The 19,006-nt window shown below is 45.4% G+C and overlaps 1 protein-coding gene across 1 annotated transcript in view; it reads left to right on the forward strand.

The window, feature by feature from the left end:
• Positions 1 to 791: 791 nt before the first annotated feature.
• Positions 792 to 19,006, forward strand: part of DCAF12 (DDB1 and CUL4 associated factor 12) — a 59,444-nt gene continuing 41,229 nt past the window's right edge. The window contains exons 1-2 of the mRNA XM_053570500.1: positions 792 to 1,435; positions 2,799 to 3,053. Coding sequence (XP_053426475.1) covers positions 1,358 to 1,435; positions 2,799 to 3,053 — 333 coding nt within the window. The 5' untranslated portion in view covers positions 792 to 1,357. The remainder of the gene's footprint in view (positions 1,436 to 2,798; positions 3,054 to 19,006) is intronic.

Below are 19,006 nucleotides of genomic sequence, written 5' to 3' on the forward strand. Positions count from 1 at the left end.
ATTTCAGATGGGCCAACAGAGCTCCCTGGAGGTATGAGGCCTGAAGCCTGAAGGGACCAACAGGTAACTGGCCTCACAGGCCAGTCAGCCCCAACCAAGAGCATCCTGCTTCCTTGGAGGGTTTCTTTGCCTGAGGAAAAGTGGAGGCTGGCACTCGTATTCCTTCAGGATCTTCTGAAAATGGAGGCAAGGGTGATCCTGAAGAAGCCCCTTTGTTAGGTGGCCAATACCATCCCTAATCGAACTGATAAACAAAAAATATAGCCACTCTTTCTTGTGGTTCAAAATTCCTAACCTGCCTAATGGAGACTCAAACTGAGTTCCAAGAGTGAGGCAAGGACAGCGTGAGGCCTATTTCATAAAGCACAAAAGTCGGTGTGCTTTAATGGCATGGGAATCTAGGCGGGATGGTGGGGGGAGGGGTCCTAGAGTAAGGGGAAGGTGATTGAGGGGTTGCTGCGGTCCGACAAAACAAAGGTCAGGAGGACAGCAACGGAGGGAAGGGGAGCGTATAATGGAGTCTGCGGACTCCCCAAGGGTGGAAAGAGGGCAGCCAGAGGCTAGCGGGGCGGCCTGGGATAGAAGCGCTGGGCAGATTCTCTGCGGTGGGAAAGACTGGCCATGTCGCCCTAACTCCCAAGCCAGACTTCACCTATGAGGGGTTGGAGTAGGTAGTTTCTACCTACCCCCTCACCACCCCTTGTCCATCTCTGAGCCTCAGGGCACGCTTTATGATAGGTTTAGTGCTAGGAGAGAGGAAACCAGCTGCAGCTGTAGGGAAACGGCGTGTGCCGAGAGGGATTCCGTCCCCCAGCACTACGGGGAGTCTTCACTTCCGGGTGCAAGCGGATGGGCGGGCTGGGGTCCGAGGTCGGCGGCCAGAAACCAGATTCTTGGACCCAGTTCGTCCACCCCCAGCGGTCGCCAAGCGACCGTTGGAAAAAGTCAGGCTCCAACTAGGCAACATCCGCGAACTCTCCCCCAACTCCTAAATTCCGTCCGACTCATTCTGGTGGAGTCTCCGTGGCGACGTGCAGCGAAGTGCGGCTGCGCGAGAGTGACGAGCGCGGGCGAAGGGGAGGGGGTGTTTTGGTTCTAGCCGCTCGCCGTCCTTTCCAGACTCGGTCGTCGGAAAGCTTCTGGTTTCTGCTTCCTCCCTCCCCCCAACCTTTCCCTACCCTTTCCCAGCCCCAATCCTCCCTCCTTTTTTCCTACCTGCCGCCCCGGGTCCGGGCCGTTTTCCGGGCCGGGCGCACTAAGGTGCGCGGCCCCAGGGCCCAGTATATGACCCGCTGCCCTGCTGTCCCTCGCTTCCCCTGCCCCATGTGGCTGCGGGGCCGCGGCGGTGTTGCCCACTATGGCCCGGAAAGCAGTTAGCAGGAAGCGGAAAGCGCCGGCCTCGCCGGGAGCCGGGAGCGACGCTCAGGACCTGCAGGTGAGGGCTGAGGCTGGAGTCTGGGTGATGAGGCCCAGATACTAAGAAGGGATTTGGGTCCGCAGATGCGAGTGTAGGAATTGAGGTTCAAGATCTGTATTCGCATAGGCGGGCCAAGAATGGGCCTTTAGAGTCAGGGCTGGGCTCTCAAGAGTTCACTGGAGCAAGAGCGGTGGGAAGTCAAAGAGAAGCTCTGAAATGGAGCATGTTCCTCGGGAGGCTTGCAGCCAGGAATAGGGCTCGACGAGAAACCAGAATCTTGGCTTTAGAGAAAGGGGAAACCGAACTTAAGGGAAATCGGTAACAGAGCCAACCTCTCAAGAGATACTAGGAGGGAAAGTGAAGTCAGCCTTCCACCGATCATGGGAAGCTGGGAAGCTTGGATGATAGCGTCCCTCGTCGAGGAAGGCGTCTGCATATGGATACCAAGCTGTGACCTGGGCCTTTTAGCACTTGAGTCCCTGAAAAAAACAGCAGTTCCCAAGTATCATCTCTGTACAGGCCCTTTTTGGAGTTTGATTCAGACTCTGGTTTCCCTTGCCCACCACCCCGTTGGTGTTTGATTTTTCGAATTCTGCAACTGCCTAGGGCGCGGGCGTGATGACTGAAGCGGCCATTGGTAGTGCATCCTTTGGAAGACCTAGGACCCCAGTCTACCTCCTTGGGCTGCACTCTCCATGCTCCGCAGGGAGTATAGGCTGAAAGGGAGAAGGGGACTGGGTAGAGATGCAGCCCAGGTCGGTATGGAAATAATTTGGGCCTTCCCTTCCCTATCAAGAATAGCTATAGGAGATCTGAATTCTTTTTTTTTTTTTTTGTAGAGACAGAGTTTCATTTGCCCTTGTTAGAGTGCCGTGGCATCACACAGCTCACAGCAACCTCCAACTCCTGGGCCTAGGCGATTCTCCTGCCTCAGCCTCCCAAGTAGCTGGGACTACAGCACCCGCCACAATGCCCAGCTATTTTTTTGTTGCAGTTTGGCCGGGGCTGGGTTTGAACCCGCCACCCTCGGTATATGGGGCCAGCGCCCTGCTCACTGAGCCACAGGCACCGCCCAGATCTGAATTCTTTTAAAATATCTAGTATAAATCTTTTGGGCCTTTCTTTTCTGTTCCACTCTACTGTTTTTCAGCCCTAGTAATTCGCCTAGGTAAGTGTGGCTACGACCAACATCTTTTCATTGTTGGAAGAGTTAAACTGGACTTTCTGGATCAGAAAATTCTTGAGACTCATTCTGTTGTGTTTGTATTTCTGTTGTATGTAAACCTACAATATGAAATCTTTGTGATTTCTCTAATACAGTGGATCTCTTACTCTGAATAAAGGTAGCTGAAGCCCTGATTTCTAATGTTGCTTTCCACAGTTTGGCTGGGATCACTCCCTTCACAAAAGAAAAAGACTCCCTCCAGTGAAGCGATCTTTAGTTTACTACCTGAAGAACCGGGAAGTCAGGCTACAGAATGAAACCAACTACTCTCGAGTGTTGCATGGTTATGCAGCACAGCAGCTTCCAAATCTCCTGAAGGAGAGAGAATTTCACCTTGGAACCCTTAATAAAGTGTTTGCATCTCAGTGGTTGAATCATAGGCAAGTGGTGTGTGGCACAAAATGCAACACGGTAAGTGTCTGGGAGGATGTGAACTTTGCACTGGGTCTTGAATATATGATTCCACATGCATTTCTCACTGTTGATTTTTCCCATCCGTTTCTTTTAGGAGGGAATTGCATTACTCTGTATTCTCTCCTGTTGAAGACTTTTTCCTCCATTTTTCTGCTCGTTTTCTCTTTTTACATTTCTTTTCTGGTAAATCTTCAAAGAAGTATATATATCCTAAGGCTTCTTGGCCTCTGGATATGCTGCTTCTAAATTTTTTTCCTCATTTTTTTTTTATGTTGCTTTTTAAGTCAGGAGGCTTCAAAGGAAATACTTAGAAAATAATCATGTTCAGAGCATCATTCAGCATACAAAATAATGAAAACCTAGGTGTTATGTACCTGCCTAAGGACATATGTAGAAAAATAGCACTTGGCTGAAGATAAGAATAAGGCAAACATTAATTGTAAGGAATAGAATCCAAAAATGTGTAAACTGAAATATGAGAAAGGCATAAAAGTGAGACTCTGTCTCTACCAAAAAAAAAAAAAAAAAGTAGCCATTTATTTATTTATGTATCAGTCTATCTACCTGTCTATCTTTTTTTTTTTTTGTAGAGACAGTGTCTCACTTTATGGCCCTCAATAGAGTGCCGTGGCTTCACACGGCTCACAGCAACCTCCAACTCCTGGGCTTAAGCGATTCTCTTGCCTCAGCCTCCCGAGCAGCTGGGACTACAGGCGCCCGCCACAATGCCCAGCTATTTTTTGGTTGCAGTTTGGCCAGGGCCGGGCCTGAACCTGCCACCCTCAGTATATGGGGCCAGCGCCCTACCCACTGAGCCACAGGCGCCTCCCCTACCTATCTTTAGCTCTGTGATGAACCCAGAGTAGGAAAGAGAGTGACTTAAAAGACAGTTATAAAGGAATGAAGGGAAAAATGTATCAGTAAGCTATGTAACCAACACAATTACAGGCAATGATAAAACAAGTCAAATAGATACGACTGGGTACAGTGGCTCAATGTCTGTAATCCCAGCGCTTTGAGAGGTCATGGCGGGACGATCACTTGAGGCTAGGAGTTTGAGACCAGCCTATGCAATGTAGTAAGATCTCTGTCTCTAAAAAAACTAAAAATGGGGCAGTGCCTACGGCTCAGTGGGTAAGGCGCCAGCCCCATATACTGAGGGTGGTGGGTTCAAACCCAGCCCCATCCAAACTGCAACAAAAAAATAACCGGGTGTTGTGGCGGGTGCCTGTAGTCCCAGCCTCAGGAGGCTGAGGTGAGACATTCGCCTAAGCCCAAGGATTTGGAGGTTGCTGTGAGCTGTGATGCTACGGCACTCTGCCGAGGGTTAATAAGTGAAACTCTTTATTATTAACCCTCAAAAAAAAAAAAAAAAAAACCCAACTAAAAATGTTAGCCAGGAATGGTGGCAGGCAGTTTTAGACCTACTTGTTTGAGAGGCTGAGTCAAGAAGTGGGAAATGATTAGGCCTAGCTACTGCCTTCATTTTCATCTCACTCTGTGGGACTAGATAGGTAATGGCATCATGGTTGATTAAATTGACCTTGGACAGAAACCCATCTAAGTAGTAGTAACAAGCTTCCATAAAACTTTGTTTTGCAAAAAAATAAAAAACAAAAAAACTTTATTTTGCTAGTCTCTCAAACTGTCCACTCATGGTTTGAGAACTCATAAATTTCACTAGAGTAGGAAAAGAGTCTTTTCCTTGGCTCAGCACCCGTAGCACGGTAGTTATGGCGCCGATCGAGGTTGGCAGGTGCAAACCCAGCCCAGACCAGCTAAACAACAATGACAACTGCAACAAAACATAGCCAGGTGTTGTGGTGGGCACTTGTAGTCCCAGCTACTTGGGAAGCTGAGGCAAGAGAATCACTTAAGCCCAAGAGTTTGAGGTTGCTGTGAGCTGTGACGCCATGGCACTATACTGAGGGTGACATAGTGAGACTCTGTCTCAAAAAAAAAGTCTTTTCCTTGGAAGAGTTTATTCTACTCTGCACACGTGTCATAATGTTTAGCTCAGCAAATATTGTTGAATTGTAAACTGAATTATTCATCATAGTCTGTCTCTTCCTTCTTGAATTTGTTGATACTATTTTGAAGATGAGTATGTTAGGCTCGGTCCCCGTAGCACAGTGGTTATGGAGCCAGCCACATACACTGAGGCTGGCAGGTTTGAACATGGCCTGGGCCAGTTAAACAACAATGACCACTGCAATAAAAAATATCTGAGCATTGTGGCAGGCACCTGTAGTCCCAGCTACTTGGGAGGCTGAGGCAAGAGAATCGCTTGAACCCAAGAGTTGGAGGTTGCTGTGAGCTGTGATGCCACTGCACTCTACTTAGGGCGACATAGTGAGACTGTCTCAAAAAAAATGAAAGATGGGGGCGGTGCCTGTGGCTCAGTGAGTAGGGCGCCGGCCCCATATGCCGAGGGTGACGGGTTCAAACCCAGCCCCGGCCAAACAGCAACAAACAAAAAAAAAATAGCTGGGCGTTGTGGCAGGTGCCTGTAGTCCCAGCTACTCGGGAGGCTGAGGCAGGAGAATCGCCTAAGCCTAGGAGTTGGAGGTTGCTGTGAGCCGTGTGATGCCACGGCACTCTACCGAGGGCAATAAAGTGAAACTCTGTCTCTACAAAAAAAAAAAAAAAAAAAATGAAAGATGAACATGTTAAGATCTACCTCTTTTTGGGGAGAGGGGGGACAGAGTCTCATTTTGTCACTTTCAATAGAGTGCTGTAGTGTCGTAGCTCACAGCAACCTCAAACTCTCAAGTAATTGTCTTGCCTCAGCCTCCAAAGTACTTGGGACTACAGCGCCTGCCATAACGGCTGGCTGGTTTTTTGTTAGAGATGCGGGTCTCACTTTTGCTCAGGCTGGTCTTCTACTTCTGAGCTCAAGCTGTCTACCCACCTTGGCCTCCCAGAGTGCTAGGATTACAGGTGTGAACCACTGGGCCTGGCCTTTTTTTTTTTTTGAGTCAGAGTCTCACTTTGTCACCTTTGGTAGAGTGCCTTGGTGTCACAGCTCACAGCAACCTCCAGCTCTTGGGCTTAGGCGATTCTCTTGCTTCAGCCTTCCGATTAGCTGGGACTACAGGCTACTGTGCCTGGCTATTTTTTTGTTGCCGTTTTGGCTGGGGCTGGGTTCAAACCCGCCATCCTCAGTATATGGAGCCAGTGCCCTACTCACTGAACCACAGGCACCGTCTGCCTTTTTTTGTTTTTTCTTGAGACAGTCTCACTCTGTTGCCCTGGGTAATGTGCCATAGTGTTACCCTAGATCACAGCTCCCGGCCTTCATGATCTAAAGTGTTTGGGCTAGGGCAGGGATTTCATTATATAGTTAGTATTTGGGCTTTTTTACTTAGCTTCCAGAACCATAGCAAAAAACCAGAAACACTGCTCTTCCCTAAACTTTCTGACATTTGGCAAATGATTCCCTTAATTTTTTTTTTTTTTTTTTTTTTGAGACAGAGCCTCAAGCTGTTGCCCTGGGTAGAGGGCTGTGGCATCACAGCTCACACCAACCTCCAACTCCTAGGCTCAAGCGAGTCTCCTGCCTCCACGTCCGAAGTAGCTGAGACTATAGGCACCTGCCACAACACCGGCTATTTTTTGGTTGCAGCCATCATTGTTGTTTGGCAGGTCCGGGCTGAATTCGAACCCGCCAGCTCAGGTGTATGTGGCTGGCACCTTAGCTGCTTGAGCCACAGGCGCTCAGCCAGTTTTTTTTGTTGTTGTTGTTTTGTTTGTTTTAAGACAGAGTCTCACTCTGGTGCCCTGGGTAGGGTGCTGTGGCGTCATAGCTCACAGCAACCTCAAACTCTTGGGTGCAAGTGATTCTCTTGCCTCCGCCTCCCAAGTAGCTGGGACCACAGGTGCCCACCACTACACCTGACTATTTTTTGTTGCAGTTGTCATTGTTGTTTTAGCAGGCTTGGGCCAGGTTCAAACCTGCCAACCTCTGTGCATGTGTCCAGCGCCTTATCCACTGAGCTATGGGCACCGCCCAATGATTCCCTTTTTCATAACTTTGTTTTCGAGTCTATAAAATGGATTATGTAAGTACTAGCAATATCTAGTACTTAAAAGGTGGCTGTGTGCATCTGAGAAATACTCAAGTTAATGATAATCTGTTTTTATTCAGAAATACTAGTAGTGTTAAAAATGAATCCAAAACCTTCCAGCGCTCTTTGCTCTTTCCTCAGTTTGAAGAAAGGAGGGTTATTTAAACAGAACTGTCCTTGGATAATATGTGAAAATTTCAGAGGAAGGAGGATTATGTTGTAGTCTCGATAGTAAATTAAGTTTTGATGTATTGAAATCTTACCATCAATGAAATGATTTATTATATATTCAATAGGAAAAGTATACCCACAACAGTTCATATTCTAAAATAACCTGTTAGTATGTATCTGCAGTTTAGAAACTGTTTCTCTCTTTCTTGGCTGGCCATGGCCATCAGCATTTGACTGAATGCACACAAATGCTAAAAAGCCAGATAGGTCATTTCCAAGATAACTGGCTTTGGGCTATAGTATTAAAACTTCTGATGAAACAATGGGTTGTCCTCTGTAAATAAAAGCAGAGGATATTTTGGAGACTTTACTATAGCTTGATTCAGGGGGTAGAAACTTCCCTGCCTTAATAGGCCAATGTTCAAACTTTGGGTAGTCTTTCAGTCCTCATATTCCTTGGCCCCAGTGAGCACAGTGATAATAGTAAGGATGGCCAACTTAACGTTTATTATTTGTTAATAACAAATAATATGGGCATATAAACTACTTGAATAAGTAGAAGTAGTATACCTTAAACATTGGCCAGGATGTTGTCGATGGAAAAGAAGCCATAATCTGTAAAATAGAGGTTTATTCTGGGTCAGATTTGAGTACCATGACCTGAAGCCATATCCAGGAAATCATGAGCAAGTAGACTTGCTGTGGTGGGGTTACAGTTTGGTTTTACACATTTCAGGGAGATAGGAGTTACAGGTAAAGTTATAAATCTATATGGGATTTAAAACCAAAACTTCCACAATGAAAGGACTGGATTTAAGTTAGCAAATATTTTCAACCTTTTGTTTAAAAAAACTTTTATTATCCTTAATCAAAATATTTTTCTAACAATTTTTATTTCAGCTTTAAAGATGAGTCATAGTCAGATGGGCAATGTAATCCAACAATGTCAAGATGTCCTAGCAAGACATTCTAGGGGGAAATGGCACATTGGTCCTGCAGACTGCCACGGGGATGTCTCTTTTGGCATTCCTATATCATCTTATATCCCATAAACGCACCTCCTGTCAAGATCACGCCTGTAAGGTGGTGTCTGGGTGACAGTGCACGCTCAGTCTGTTTTCCAACTCTGCTGACTTACTCCTTTTTACGGGAAGTCAAATAGGTTTATAGTGGTTTATTTTTAATGCCTAAGTTTTAGCAATAGGAAGAAAACCTTTTAAAAATTCTCATTAATATATACATAAAAGAATAATATTTCACAAAATGTGTTTAGAATATCAGTTTTCTATTTGATGCATGTTATTTTCCTAGATAAAATTGCCAAGGGGGAGGTCCAGAAAACCAAATAATTTAATGCTAGTGATCTTAAATTATAGTATTTTGTTAAATGGTGATCTTTTCCTTCTTCAGAGACCTGGTCAATTTTGTACAATTAGATATCAGACTTTGCAAGTTTATTACCCTTTCTTTACTGAACTGAAAGCACAAAATATAAAGAAAATCTGAAAACAATTGTTAATATTGGAAATTAAGTCTGTTGTTTAATTTTTGTACATATTTTCTCTGAATTTACCTGACTCTGCTGGCAAGGACTTTGTTGATGATCAAATCGTATTAGTGTCTGTGGGGTTTGTCAGTACTAGTCAAAACCAAGTCCATTAAAAATATCTTTATGTCTTTGCCTTCAAAAAAAAAAAAAACATCTATATGTGAAAGGCATACGTTAATTTGGTCCTAAAAGGTGAGACATCTCAAAAGGGGTGGGGCTTAGAAATTATAGATGTGGGGTGGTGCCTGTGGCTCAAGGAGTAGGGCTTCGGCCCCATATACTGGAGGTGGCGGGTTCAAACCCGGCCCCAGCTAAAAACTACAAAAAAAAAAAAAAGAAAGAAATTATAGATGTGTTTAAAGATTTTTTAGCTGGGTGCGGTGACTAAAGCCTGTAATCCTAACACTGTGGGAGGCTGAGGCAGGTGGATTGCCTGAGCTCATGAGTTCAAGACCAGCGTGAGCCAGAGCAAGACCTCGTCTCTAAAAATAGCTGGGAGTTGTGGCAGGTGCCTGTAGTCCCAGCTACTTCGGAGGCTGAGCCAAGAGAATTGCTTGAGCCCAAGAGTTTGAGGTTGCTGTGAGCTATGATGCCACGGCACTCTACCAAGGGTGACAAAATGAGACTCTGTCTCAAAAAAAATTTTTTAGCTGACAGTTGGCTGAAACAGTTAGGCTTTGTCTAAAAGACCAGGAGTTAGTGAAAAGCAATGCTAATGTAAGGGTCTGTTAATCAGAGATAAACTGCTAGACACATGCCAGACCTAAGTGGTTTGTTACATATATTGAGGACCTGTAGGTGTGTCTCACATAGCCTTAGACCTGTTAATGTGTCACAAAGGACATCTCTAAGAAGGGGAGGGGGACATGATGAGGCATGTCTGGTTTCCTTTCTCATGGATAGCAACTCAGTTTTAGGGATCCCCTTGGCCAGTGGGGGGTACAATTGGTAATTTACTGAGGGGGAGCCTTCAGATTTTATTTTAGTTCACAAAGGGTAGGTATATTTTCCTGCTTTATAGCTAAAAACTCAGATTCCCTACAGAGCCAAACAGAAAAGCTAAGTGAAGTTAGGCACAAGACAGTAAGGAGTAGCAAGGACTGCAGAGAACCAGAGAAGACATTCTTGCCTTCAAGTCAGTTATTGCCATTTAAGAATTGGGGTCTAGTGATAACAGATTTTCTTTCCTCTCCCCTGCCCTTCCCTCTCATCCTTCCCTCCCCTTCCCCTCCTCTTCGTTCTCTTTCTATTTTTTTTTTTTTTGAGACAGAGTCTCATTAGTCACCCTTGGTAGAGTGCCATGGCATCACCGCTCACAGCAACCTCAAGCTCTTGGGCTTAAGTGATTCTCTTGCCTCAGCCTCCCAAGTAGCTGGGATTACAGGCACCCGCCACAACGCCCAGCTATTTTTTGGTTGCAGTTGTCATTGTTTAGCAGGCCAGGGCCAGGTTTGAACCCACTAGCCTCAGTGTATGTGGCCAGTGCCCTAACCAGTGAGCTACGAGCACTGAGCCCCTCTTCTCTTTTTTTGAGACAGAGTCTCCAGCTGTTACCCTGGGTAGAGTGCCGTGGCTGGATGCAGTGACTCATGCTTGTAATTTCAGCACTTTGGAAGGCTGTGGAAGGAGGATCACTTAAAGCCAAGAGTTTAATGTTAACAGTGAGCTATAATCATGCCACACTGTAGCCTGGGCAACAAATTGAGACCTTGCAACTAAAAAAGCAAAAATCTTACTTTCATGCTTTGTGCAAGCCCTTGAAAAACGGTTATTTTCCTCGTTAACCTATTTCTAGTCCCATTTAACAGTCATGAAACTTAAGGGAAAAGATTTGCTGATTCTGGTTTGTTTTGTTTTTTGAGATGAGTCTCAAGCTGTCGCTCTGGGTAGAGTGCTGTGGCATCATAGCTCACAGCAGCCTTTAATTGTTGGGCTCAAGAGATCCTCTTGCCTCAGTTTTTGTATTTTTAGTAGAAATGGTGTCTCGCTTTTGCTCAGGCTAGTCTTGAACTCATGAGCTCAAGCAATCCACCTGCTTCAGCCTCCCAGAGTGCTAGGATTATAGGTGTGAGCCACCACACCGTTTTTTATTGGGCGGGGTGGAAGACTGTCTTACATTGTCACCTTTACATTGTCACCCTTGGTAGAGTCGCCTGGCATCATAGTTCACAGTAACCTCAAGCTCTTGGGCTCAAGCAATTCACTTGCTTCCGCCTCCCAAGTAACAGACCACAGGCACCCGCCACAATGCCTGGCTATTTCTTAGAGACGAGGTCTCACTCTCTCTCAGGTTGGTCTCTAATCTGTGAGCTCACATGATCCACCTGCCTTGGCCTCCCAGAGTGTTAGGATTCCAGGCGTGAGCCACCTCGCTGGACCTGCCAATTCTGTTAGGTCAGATCTTAGCTTAGGCCTTTAGTTTTTAAATATTAGGTCTCTTTTTTTTAGGAGAACAATATGTAAAAACATAAGTCAAAGATATCTACATTTGGCTTGGCACCTGTGGCACAGTGGTTACAGCGCCAGCCACATACACCAAGGGTGGTGGGTTCATACCCCCCCAGGCCAGCTAAACAACGACAGCTGCAATAAGGAATAGCCGGGCATTGTGGCAGGTGCTTGTGGTCCCAGCTACTTGGGAGGCTAAGGCAAGAAAATCACTTGAGCCTAAGAGTTTGAGGTTGCTGTGAGCTGTGATGCCATGGCACTCTACCCAGGGCAACATAGTGAGATTCTGTCTTGAAAAAAGAAAAAAAAAATCTACATTTATACCAAAATGTTTGATTGAGTCATTTTGAATAATATACTTAGAAATTTTATGTGGTTGGGTTTCAGCTCTGTTTCTCATTAGCTTTGTGCCCTTCAGCAAGTCAGATACCTTCTCAGCAATCTGTCTTCTCTTATTTTTAAAATGGAGAGAGTAGTACCTGCCCAGCAGAGTCATGAGGAGGATTGGCATAGCGCCTGCAAATGTATAAGGGCTTAGTAAATTGTTGATGTAATTAATGGTAGTGGTTGCTGATGGAGGAGCTGGTGGCAGTGGTGTAATGGTTCTAGGCTTTAGGTAAGTTGCTGACCAAATTCAGGTGCACTAAAGAAGTGTGTATTTCTCGGGTGGCGCCTGTGGGTCAGTGAGCAGGGTGCTGAGGGTGGTGGGTTCAAAGCCGGCCGCGGCCAAACTGCAACAAAACAGCTGAGCGTTGTGGAGGGCACCTGTAGTCCCAGTTACTAGGAGGCTGAGGCAAGAGAATCGCCTAAGCCCAAGAGCTGGAGGTTGCTGTCAGCTGTGATGCCCCGGCACTCCACGAAGGGCAACAGAGTAAAACTGTGTCTCTAAAAAAAATAAATAAATAAAAAAGGTGTGTATTTCTCTGTCCTGTAAATGGCTGCTACAAATATGCTATTCATAACCCAAGTGGCTTAAACATTTAAAAATAATTCATGGGTTGGTGCCTGTGGCTCAAATGGCTAAGGGGCCAGCCACATACACCTGAGCTGGTGGGTCTGAATCCAGCCTGGGCCCACCAAACAACAATGACGGCTGCAACCAAAAAATAGCTGGGCGTTGTGGCGGGCGCCTGTAGTCCCAGCTACTTGGGAGGCAGAGGCAGGAGACTCGCTTGAGCCCAGGAGTTTGAGGTTGCTGTGAGCTGTGATGCCACAGCACTCTACCCTGGGTGACAGCTTGAGGCTCTGTCTCAAAAAAAAAAAAAAAAATTCATTTAGGGCAGTGCCTATGGCTCAGTGAGTAGGGCACCAGCCCCATATACCAAGGGTGGCGGGTTCAAACCCGGCCCCGGCTGAACTGCAACAACAAAAAAAAATAGCCGGGCTTTGTGGCGGGCGCCTGTAGTCCCAGCCTCCCAGCCTCTCAGGAGGCTGAGGCAAGAGAATCATCTAAGACCAGGAGTTGGAGATTGCTGTGAGCTGTGACTCCACAGCACTCTACCAAGGGCAATAAAGTGAGATTCTGTCTCTACACAAAATAATAATAATAATTCATTTAGGTTCAGTCCAGTTAGTCACACCTATAATCCTAGGTTATACTAGGATTGCACTCTGGGAGGCCAAGGTGAGAGGACTTCTTGAGGTCAAGAGTTTAAGACCAGCCTGAGCAAGAGCAAGACTCTATCTCTGATAAAAAATAGAAAAATTAGGGCGGTGCCTGTGGCTCAAGGAGTATGGCACCCGTCCCATATGCCAAAGGTGGCGGGTTCAAACCTAGCCCCGGCCAAAATAAAAAAGAAAATAGAAAAATTAGCTGATGTCATTGCACTCCTGTAGACTGAGCTACTCATGAGGCTGAGGCAGGAAGATCACTTGAGCCCAGGACTTTGATGTTGCAGTGAGTCACGACGACAGTGGTGCCACTGTACTCTAGCCAGGGCAACACAGTGAGACTCTGTCTCAAAAACAAAAAATCATTTAGATATAATTTGTATGAGAGAATATAATTAGTAAATTATATGTCATTTAACTTCATAATAGAAGGAGTATACATACAAGCAAAATAATTTGGCATCATATTTGAAAAGTACATATTTGTTGAATGAAGAAACTAAAAATGTTTAACCCTTGACCTAATATTTTCATACCTGGGAATTTAATCAAAGGAAGAGAAAAGGCCTTTTTAACAAGATAATCATTAGAAGGTGTTTCTTTTTTTTTTTTTTTTTTTTTGCAGTTTTTGGCCAGGGCCTGGGTTTGAACCCACCACCTCTGGCATATGGGGCCGGCGCCCTACTCCTTGAGCTACAGGTGCCGCCCCTAGAAGGTGTTTCTTTTCTTTTCTTTTTTTTTTTTTTTGATATGTCACCCTCAGTAGAGTGCCATGGTGTCACAGTTCACAGCAGCCTCAGACGCTTGGGCTTAAGTGATTCTCTTGCCTCAGCCTCTCAAGCTGAGACTGTAGGCACCTCGCCACAATGCCTGGCTAGTTTTTCATTGCAGTTGTTGTTTTTTTTTTTTTTTTTTTTGTAGAGACAGAGTCTCACTTTATGGCCCTGGGTAGAGTGCCGTGGCCTCACACAGCTCACAGCAACCTCCAACTCCTGGGCTTAAGCGATTCTCTTGCCTCAGCCTCCCGAGTAGCTGGGACTACAGGCGCCCACCACAACGCCCAGCTATTTTTTGGTTGCATTTCAGCCAGGGCCGGGTATGAACCGGCCACCCTCGGTATATGGGGCCGGCGCCTTACCGACTGAGCCACAGGCGCCGCCCGCAGTTGTTGTTTAATAGGCCCAGCTCAAGTTTGAACCCACCAGCCCAAGTATATGTGGCTGGTGCCCTACCCACTGAACTACAGGCACCGAGCTTAGAAGCTGTTTTGTATCTAAATTTTCTTTTTTCCTCGAGATAGAGTCTCACTCTGGTTAGAATGCCATGGTATCATCATAGCTCATAGTAACCTCAAACTCCTGTGTTTAAGCAGTCCTCCTGCTTTAGCCTCCCTGGTACTTGGAACTATAGGTGTTTGCTGCAATGCCCGGCTAGTTTTTCTATTTTAATTTAATTTTTTTTTTTTAGAGAGTTTCAGTTTGTCGCCCTCGGTAGAGTGCCATGGCGTCACAGCTCACAGCAACCTCCAGCTCTTGGGCTTACGTGATTCTCTTGCCTCAACCTCTCAAGTAGCTGGGACTACAGGCACCTGCCACAACACCCGGCTATTTTTAGAGACAGCATCTCGCTCTTGCTCAGGCTGGTCTCAAACCTGTGAGCTCAAGGGGTACACCAGCCTTGGCCTCCCAGAGTGCTAGGATTACAGGCGTGAGCTACTGCACCTGGCCTAATTTCTACTTTTCTATGTTTTATACATTTCCTAGATTATTTTATTTTAAAGAATCATGTGTTGGCGGCACCTGTAGCTCAGTTGGCAGGGCACCGGCCACATACACCAAGGGTGGCGGGTTCGAACCCAACCTGAGCCTGCTAAACAACCACAACTGCAACCAAAAAAAAGAAAAAATAGCTGGGTGTTGTAGCAGGCGCCTGTAGTGGCTGAGGCAAGAGGATTCCTTAAGCCCAAGAGTTTGAGGTTGCTGTGAGCTATGACACCACGGCACTCTACCCAGGGCAACGGCTTGAGACTCTGTCTCAAAAAAAAAGGATCACATGGGCTTGCCTTTAGTAAACTTGTAATAGACCCTTACTTTAGGCCTTTTGGGTGTGACAACTGTTCTAGCTCCTGAACAGTCTAAAATATTTGTAACTAGAGTCTTGATTGCTTAGGCAACTTATTGAGCTCAGCATACCCTGCACAGCAGGATGCAGAGGGCCTGGCAGCTAGCCTTTAGAGATGGGCTAAACAGATTCTCATGGCCATTGTTGGAGTCCCAAATGAGTGTAGCTCCTTACTACATCAGGGCCTCTGGTCATTTTATTTTCTTTTCTTAATTTTGTTTTTTGAAATTAAGCAAGACAGAAAAAAATTTTATTACAGAAAAAATTAACATGCCTGGAATTTTGGTTTTTAAAGCTTATTATTCATCGTCTGACACAGTAATACATGCCTACTCAAGAAGCTGAGGTGGAAGAATTGCTTGAGCATAGAAGTTTGAGGCCAGCCTAGGCAACATAGTAAAACTCTGTTTCTTAAAAAAAAAAAAAAAAAAAAAAAAAAGATATATCCTTGTAACACCATCCTATGAACAGCTTTTCATGTTAGTAAATATCTTCCTACTCCATCATTTTAAAAAGCTGTAGATACTCTTTGTGGACTATACCCAGTCCTCTGTGATATTTCCCTAGTTATTATTTTCTCAGCTTAAATTCCTAAAATTGGAGTTGTAAGCTATACTTTTTTTTTTTTTTTGGCCAGGGCTGGGTTTGAACCCGCCACCTCCGGCATATGGGACCAGTGCCCTACTCCTTGAGCCACAGGCGCCGCCAAGCTATACATATTTTTAATTTTTGACTGACCGACCATTACTGTCTGACCATTTTCTGTTGTGTTTCTTCGGCTTGGGTCTCCCCTTTGCTTCTCCCCACTTTCTCAGATAGGGCATGGATTCCTCTGCTTTGATTTCACTTATCTTTCCTTTCCCCAACTTTCAACAGACTTGGGCTATCTACATTGTTTTTCCTGACTTACTGCCGTATACTTTATCAGGAAGTCTATGTGACCTACATGGATTTGCTTTCCTTTCTCCATTGTACTCCAGTCTAAAGTACCATCAAGGTTTAAAAACTTTGTGGGGCTCCCTCCTTTTTTAAAAAGCCACCTTGATCTCTGTATATACTCATTTACATGTGTCTATATATACATACATATGTGTGTGTCTTACATCTTCCTGATCAACAGCATTTGCTTGCTTTTTTTCCTTCTGTCCTAGACTGTAAGCTGCAGGGAGCCCAAGTCTCAAGTTCACCTTGTCATGCTGCTAGTTTCTGGTAGGGATCCCAGTAGGTTAATGTGGAGGAAGCCCTGTTCTGGGAAATTGTTAATAGGAGCTGTGTAGAGCCTTGACCCCTTATCAGAGAGCTTGGGAAAAGATTCCATGGCAGTTCATCCACATCCCTATCACTCCCCCTGAAGAAGCAAGAAGGCTCTCTTTCATGTTGTACTTTCCCATTCTTCTACAAGGATGAGGTGAGGTTAGGGGGTAAACTCTGTTACTGAGCCCCTATAGACCCAACTGTTCCGTTTTTCTTTTTCCCTTGTATCAAATGTTTTTCATTCTTTTTTTTTTTTAGACAGAGTCTTTTTTTTTTGTAGAGACAGAGTCTCACTTTACTGCCTTCGGTAGAGTGCCGTGGCGTCACACGGCTCACAGCAACCTCCAGCTCTTGGGCTTACATGATTCTCTTGCCTCAGCCTCCCGAGCAGCTGGGACTACAGGCGCCCGCCACAACGCCCGGCTATTTTTTGGTTGCAGTTTGGCCGGGGCTGGGTTTGAACCCACCACCCTCGGTATATGGGGCCGGCGCCCTACTCACTGAGCCACAGGTGCCGCCCTAGACAGAATCTTACTGTGTCACTCTCAGTAGAGTGTTGAGGCATCACAGCTCACAGCAACCTCAAACTCTTGGGCTTAAGCGATTCTCTTGCCTCAGCCTCCCGAGTAGCTGGCACTACAGGTGCCCACCACAACGCCCACCTATTTTTTGGTTCTAATTGTCATTGTTGTTTGGCAGGCCAGGGGTGGATTCAAACCCGCCAGCTCCTGTGTATTTGGCTGGTACCCTAGCCGCTGAGCTACAGGCGCTGAGCCAAATTATTTCTTGAAAGACCTATTCCAAGGTGGCGCCTGTGGCTCAGTGGGTAGGGTGCCGGCCCCATATATGAGGGTGGTGGGTTCAAACCCTGCCCCGGCCAAACTGCAACAAAAAAATAGCCAGGTTTTATGGTGGCACTTGTCTCAGCTACTCAGGAGGCTGAGGCAAGGGAATCGCCTAAACCCAAGAGTTGGAGGTTGCTGTGAGCTTTGTGACTCCGCGGCGCTCTACCAAGAACAATAAAGTGAGTCTCTGTCTCCACAAAAAAAAAAAAAGAACTATTTTATGCACTACTGATGAGAATGCAAACTAATACAACCTTTTTGGAAGGAAAAATGGAGAATCCTCAAAGTAGACCTCCCATTTGATCCTCCAATCCCATTACTGAGCATCTACCCAGAAGAAAAAAAAAATCATTTTATCATGAGGACATTTGCACTAGACTATTTATTGCAGCTTAATTTATAGTTGCCAAATTGTGAAGACAACCTAAATGCCCACCAATCCAGGAATGGTTTAAAAAGCTGTGGAATATATATACCATGGGATACTATTTAGCCACTAGAAAAGATGGTGACTTTACATCTTTTATATTAACTTGGATGGAGTTGAAACATTTTTCTTTTTTGAAACAGAGCTTCGAGCTGACAACTGGAGGTTGCTGTTAGTGATGCCATGGCACTCTACCAAAGGCAACAAAGTTAGACTCTATCTCTAAAATAAAAAAGCAACAAGTTTCAGAAAGGTTAAATGACTCGCTAAAGCTCACAGCTAATAGGTAACCAGTCTGGAATTCAAGCCTAGATCTTTCCCAATTGCAAAACTAGAGTGGTCCAACTTAGGACTTTCTTGGACATGAATAGATGAAACTTTTTCTCCTCGCCTATTGTGGATGGCAGAAATGGATCCCAGTCTTAAAATAAAGGAATGGGGCTTGGTGCCCATGGCAGTGTGGTTATGGCGCCAGCCACATACACCAAGGATGGTGGGTTCGAACCTGGCCAAAGCCAGCTAAACAACAGTGACAACTGCAACAAAAAATAGCTGGGCATTGTGGCAGGTGCCTGTAGTCCCAGCTATTTGGGAGGTTGAGGCAAGAGAATTGATTAAGCACAAGAGTTTGAGGTTGCTGTGAGTTGTTATGCCACAGCACTCTACCGAAGGCGACATAATAAGACTGTCTCAAACAAAAAGACAAAGGAATAGACTAAAATAATACTGTTTTTTTTTTTTTTTTGAGACAGGCTTTCACTTTATCACCCTTGTTAGAGTGCCTTGGCATCATAGCTCACAGCAACTGCACACTCTTGGACTCAAATGATCCCCTTGCCGGAGCTTATTGAGTAGCTGGGACTATAGAATCCTACTATAAAATCTGGCTAATTTTTCTATTTTTAGTAGAGGTCGGGTCTCAATCTTGCTCAGGCTGGTCTGGACCTCCTGACCTTAAGCTGTCTACCTGCCTCGGCCTCCCAGAGTGGTAAAATTATGGGCATGAACCACTGCACCCAGCCTCTCTGGCTGGTCTTGAACTCCAAGCCTAAAAAATCCTCCTACATTAGCCTCCCAGAGGGCTAGGATTACAGTTTTGTGAGCCGCCATGCTTGGTTTTAATTTGGTATTTAATTGACATAATAGTTACGTTTATTTGTGGGGTAATATGATGTTTTAGTACACACAGTAGTAGAGCCTCTGTAAGTTGACAACCCAAGCCATTGTAGCAAACTTGTTAACATATAAAGGTGGTCAACATAGGGAAATAGGCTTACTGTACTGATAAGAACATGTGGTTCATATCTGGTTTATAAGAATTAGGTCAGGGCGGTGTCTGTGGCTCAACGAGTAGGGTGCCAGTCCCATATGCCAGAGGTGGCAGGTTCAAACCCAGCCCCGGCCAAAAAACCACAAAAAAAAAAAAAAAAGAATTAGGTCAAGCTGGGCGTTGTGGC

Source organism: Nycticebus coucang, chromosome 2 (genome assembly GCF_027406575.1).
Source record: "Nycticebus coucang isolate mNycCou1 chromosome 2, mNycCou1.pri, whole genome shotgun sequence".
NCBI lineage: Eukaryota > Metazoa > Chordata > Mammalia > Primates > Lorisidae > Nycticebus > Nycticebus coucang.